Source organism: Ziziphus jujuba, chromosome 2 (genome assembly GCF_031755915.1).
Source record: "Ziziphus jujuba cultivar Dongzao chromosome 2, ASM3175591v1".
Classification (NCBI taxonomy): Eukaryota; Viridiplantae; Streptophyta; class Magnoliopsida; order Rosales; family Rhamnaceae; genus Ziziphus; species Ziziphus jujuba.
The window spans coordinates 11,387,737-11,392,540 of record NC_083380.1 but is presented as its reverse complement, the minus strand read 5'-3'; the positions used below and the strand labels follow the sequence as shown (position 1 = coordinate 11,392,540).

The window sequence follows — 4,804 nt, the reverse complement described above, 5'->3', positions numbered from 1 at the left end:
TTATTTTAGATATTTTACATATTAATGCAGTGAGAGAAGAAAATTGGGTAGTGTAAATAGCAGCACTTTAGTATTATGTTTTGGGGCCTTAATTTTACTAAAGAAAAGAAAAATAAATAAGGTTAAAGATTTATATGGTTTTTATTTTTTTGATGAAAAAGATTTTATACAGTTCATGTACGTTATTTTTAATGTCCTCACAACGGAAACTGAAATAGTTTTTTTTTTTTTTATCTTTTTATTTTTTATTTACACATGCTTGCAATGCAAAGCTACACAAATCCATTTTCTCATTTCAACCTTACTCCATTATAGTTGGTGTATTCCAATCGTCCATTCAAATCCATACACCACATTATCCAAAATAAAATAAAATAAGACAAAAACTCTACTCCATGGTGGTGAGTATTGTTTTGTTAAGAAAGGAATTGAAAGAAATGATAACAAGAACATAAAAAAGTAATGTATTTGAAATCTATATATTTCTACATACCAAACAAATATATAAATACAAATTATAAAGCTAACTCCACCAAAATTTTTACTTGTATTATCAATCTCTCTTCTTTATCCCTATACTAACAATAAATAAATAAAACAAAAAGCCGTAAACCCTACCTACAAGACAAAACCTTCTATATCCAACATTCTCTCATTTCATTTACAAGCCCAAATCCTACTACTTTGTAATCACAAACTTAGAACCAGCTCTCTCATACATACACTTTCATATCTCTTCCTCTAAATTATCAGGCTGTCAAGTTGTGTTCTTGAATATACATATATATACAATAAATCTTTAAAGAGAATTCAAGTTCTGTCTAAGTTGGCTCAGACAATTCCAATGCCGATGAGAAAATCGATTCTCGAATACTGGCCATGGTGGATTTGGCATTAGGAGACAATATTTGAGATGTGGATTGCTCATGCTTACATGAGACAAAAGAGTTTATATCAGAAGTCCGAGAGTTCTCAGAAGTCAGTACACTAGCATTCAAGAATGGAGGTTGCTTTGGTGAGGGAATTGCATATTCTATATCAGTTAGCATTTGAACTACCTCAGACATGGATGGTCTAAATGTAAGAGAAGCTTGTGTGCAGAGAAGCCCGATTTGAAGCACATTCGATGCCTCTTTTATCGGAAAAGTGCCTTTCAAATTGGAATCGACTGCTTCAACTATATTGTTTGCCCTGTAATTCTTCCATACCTAATCCCAAGTGAAAGAAAACCATGTCACTATACATGCCAAACTTAGTTAAGCATAAACCAAAAACTTTCTATCAAAAATAAGATGCTACTTGAAAATCCCATGATTTTTCTTTTCCAGAAGTTGTTTCATGTTTCCCAACAATGAATAGACAAAAGAATATATATATATATATATATATATATACATGGTTAAAAAACTCCAACAATAAACAAAAAGGATGTTTGGAGCTCGGAAGGGCTTTCAGGAAGTTATAAAAAGTTGCATGATAAGAAACGTTTGAAATGAAGTGACAAATCACTCCTTTGAACATTTTTCTGTAAGCTACTAACGTAAAAGGGACATGGAACTTACAGAGTGCAAAACTGAGCTTGACCCTAGAGTGAAAACGCTATTCTTCCTACCGCATACAATCTCAAGAACCAGCACTCCAAAGGCATAAACATCAGCCTTCTCGGTTAGCTGCCCACTAACAAGATATTCAGGTGCCATATATCCCCTGCATAAAATGGTAAAAATTATATTAACACAGTCTTATCACTTTGGAAAGTACTTTTCTTCACTAGTAATATGATTAGGCTACAATTTTACATTTTTTTATGTAAACTATGATAAATCAAATAAATGAATCACGGATGGTTATTTCTTCTTACAGTGTCCCAGCAATTCCTGTGGTAACATGACTTTCATCTGAGCCAACACATCGAATAAGTCCAAAATCACCAATCTTTGGTATAAGATTCTCATCGAGGAGAATGTTGCTGGTTTTTATGTCCCTGTGGATGATTTTCATATCACAACCTCCATGAAGATACGCTAGGCCTTCGGCTGTTCCACAGATGATATCAAATCTCTGCTTCCAGCTTAGAATATTGTTTGAGTTCTTAACTGCGTGGAATATAATGTATTAGTATTGCAACTAGACAATTGAAGTTTGTCAAGTGAAACAGACATTTTACGACAAGATCATACCGAGATTTCATGAAAAGATCACATCGAGACCAATATATGCCATGCACAGGTAAGTTATATGCTTAGTAAGTTGATTTAAAGTGCTCATGCATAATTATTAACTGCGAGAATTGGTAGGAAAGTGGCTGTGAGAAAACTTGTTGAAAGGAATTTTACAACAGGTTCAATGAAATTCCTCAAAATCTTTTACAAGCACTAACTGACCTGGTAGCCTAGTGTATGTTTTTGGGTACCAGAATTTTAAAGATTTCTAACAATACAAGCTAGATTACTAATGGAGAAATCAGAACTTGGTACTCAGAAAGTAATTTTGATAACCAAAACTGAATGAAGATCAGGATTCAGGACAGACTACTCACCAAAAAGGATTTGGTCGAGACTTCTATTGGGTACATACTCATAAACAAGAAGGCTTTCAGGACCTTCAATGCTGCAACCCAAAAGCTTAACGAGGTTCTTATGTTCAATTCCGCTAATAAGGTTTACCTCATTGAAGAACTCATCCACCCATTGCCGTGTATTAAAGAACAATCTTTTTACAGCAACAGCTCTCCCATCGGGAAGAATTCCCTTATATACAGAACCAGCTCCACCTTGGCCTAATTTCTTTGAGGCATCAAAACAATCTGTGGCCTTCTCAAGTGTTTCATATTTGAAGTTCACACTAGACTTGTGAATAGAAATTGAAAACCCAGCCTGATATTTGTACACTTAAAAAAAGTATGAAAAAAACGAAGTTAGAATGTAGATAAAGTAAAAAAAGAAAGTCTTTTTCAAAGGTATTAGGAATTAGGACCGTGGTTTTTGCGTGTTTACCTTTTTTGCTCTTCGAAAGTCTTTTGTAGCCAACAAAAGCTCCAAAGACAGCAAGCAAAAGTAAGGCCATCGCAGAGAGAATGGCTATTATGCTAATCCAAAATTTGGACAACCCTGGAAAAGCATAGAAAAAGAGAAAAAAGAAAAATGTTTAGATCATAAGAAACATCAAACAGATACCAAATATTCACTTCTAATTTATCACCCTGCATATCATATCATAACAAAATTAATTGCAAACTGATACTCGACCATTTCTTTTGGAATGAAAAGAGCCTGGTTCAGGCTCATCAAGCTCTCATTCAAGGCATGGTCGTAAGATGTGGAACAAAAATTCAAACCACTTCCCCCTTTGAAGTGGAACAGGCAGTCAGCCTCAGCTAAATCACCTAATATCCAAATATTCTACGAAGACGAATAGATATATCCTCATTATCCATACAGGGGTGAAAGTGTTTTTTTTTTTTTTTTTTTTTTTTTTTTCAATTCACACATATATACAAACATAACAAAAACAAAAACAAAAACAAAAGTCCCGATATCTTAACCAAAAACCGGACTATGATCCTAAATTCCTTATGATCCTATCGAATGGACTAAAACAAGAAAAAAATTGCATATCAGCAAAAAAGATGAGGCTAACATATTGAAGAACAGTAAATGAACAGAGAGAGAGAGAGATTGAAGTTATTCTCTCACCTGTATCCTCTAAATCTGGGCCTTCATTATAGAACTTCTGGGTAGCATATCTCAAAAAACACCCAGGAAACATAGCTCTACCACCTTGTCCAGGCAAACACCCCATGAGTTTAGACCCAGCAGATTCCAAACACTTCCTGCAACCTCCACTATCGAGCGTCTTCCAGCACTGAGCCAATGCATAAACATCTTCAATTCCTCCTCTCTTCCCCAAAAGAGCAAATCCTTTATTCCCCACAGCTTTCTCCGTGACATTCCCAATCACTTCTTTTACCTTCCTTGCGAACTCCATTTTCATGTACCCATCTTTCCAAACATCAATCGGAGCCCCACAGCTCACCTTATCATCGTTCCCACCAGTCGTCGATTCTTGATAGAAGCTGTGGTTATCGTATCGGAGATAACAACCGTCGAGATAGATTCTCGCCGATGTCGCCGGCAAGCACCGGGGGAGCTTGGTCCTCGAAACGGCAAAGCAAGTCGAGCATTCGGTGGGTGAGAGATCCTCGTGGCATTGAGCAAAGGCGTAAACTGCCGGCGCCGGAGAAGTGACGTTGTTCGCCGCCCACCGGTTGTCGTTGACGCCGTCAGAGATGCTTTCCATCACGGATATGAAGTTGGGGATGAAGTTTTCGGTGTCGGAACTATTGGAAGGTCTGCAAAACAAACCGGACTCGAAGATTCGAGGGTCGGAGATGGAGGAAGAGAAAAAGAATGCAGAGGAAATTAGGAATACCCAGATGGGATTTTGAAGAAATGGGTTCGAGAATCGCATTGGGTTCGAACAAATTTGCTCCAATCTCTCTTCTTCTTTCTGGGTTTTCAATTATAATCTTTTTTTGTTTTCGTTTGCTCTGTTTCAAAATTGAAGGAAAAACAGAGGAAAAAAAACAGAGTAATTTTTAATGCTAACTTCATGGGATAGTTTTTCTTTTCACATTCTCTCTCTCTCTCTCTCTCTTCTCAGAGAAGAAGAGAGAGGTTGATTTTTCCCTTTAAGCGTATGATCTGGTTTCGGTTAAATCGTTTTCAGCATCGTTTTCTCGCATCCATGATGATAGTTTTTTTGGCTTTTTGGTTTAGAGAGAGAGAGAGAGAGAGAGAGAGAG

The 4,804-nt window shown here is 36.4% G+C and overlaps 1 protein-coding gene across 1 annotated transcript; it reads right to left on the bottom strand.

Moving 5' to 3' along the window:
* Positions 1-441: 441 nt before the first annotated feature.
* On the bottom strand, positions 442-4,804 carry LOC125420400 (cysteine-rich receptor-like protein kinase 1). Its single transcript, XM_016027079.4, has 6 exons — positions 3,696-4,804; positions 2,997-3,110; positions 2,540-2,890; positions 1,862-2,096; positions 1,563-1,707; positions 442-1,208 (listed from the first exon to the last, which is right to left on the bottom strand). The coding sequence occupies exons 1-6, from the start codon at positions 4,468-4,470 to the stop codon at positions 822-824; spliced, it is 2,007 nt and encodes a 668-aa protein (XP_015882565.3). The 5' UTR covers positions 4,471-4,804; the 3' UTR covers positions 442-821.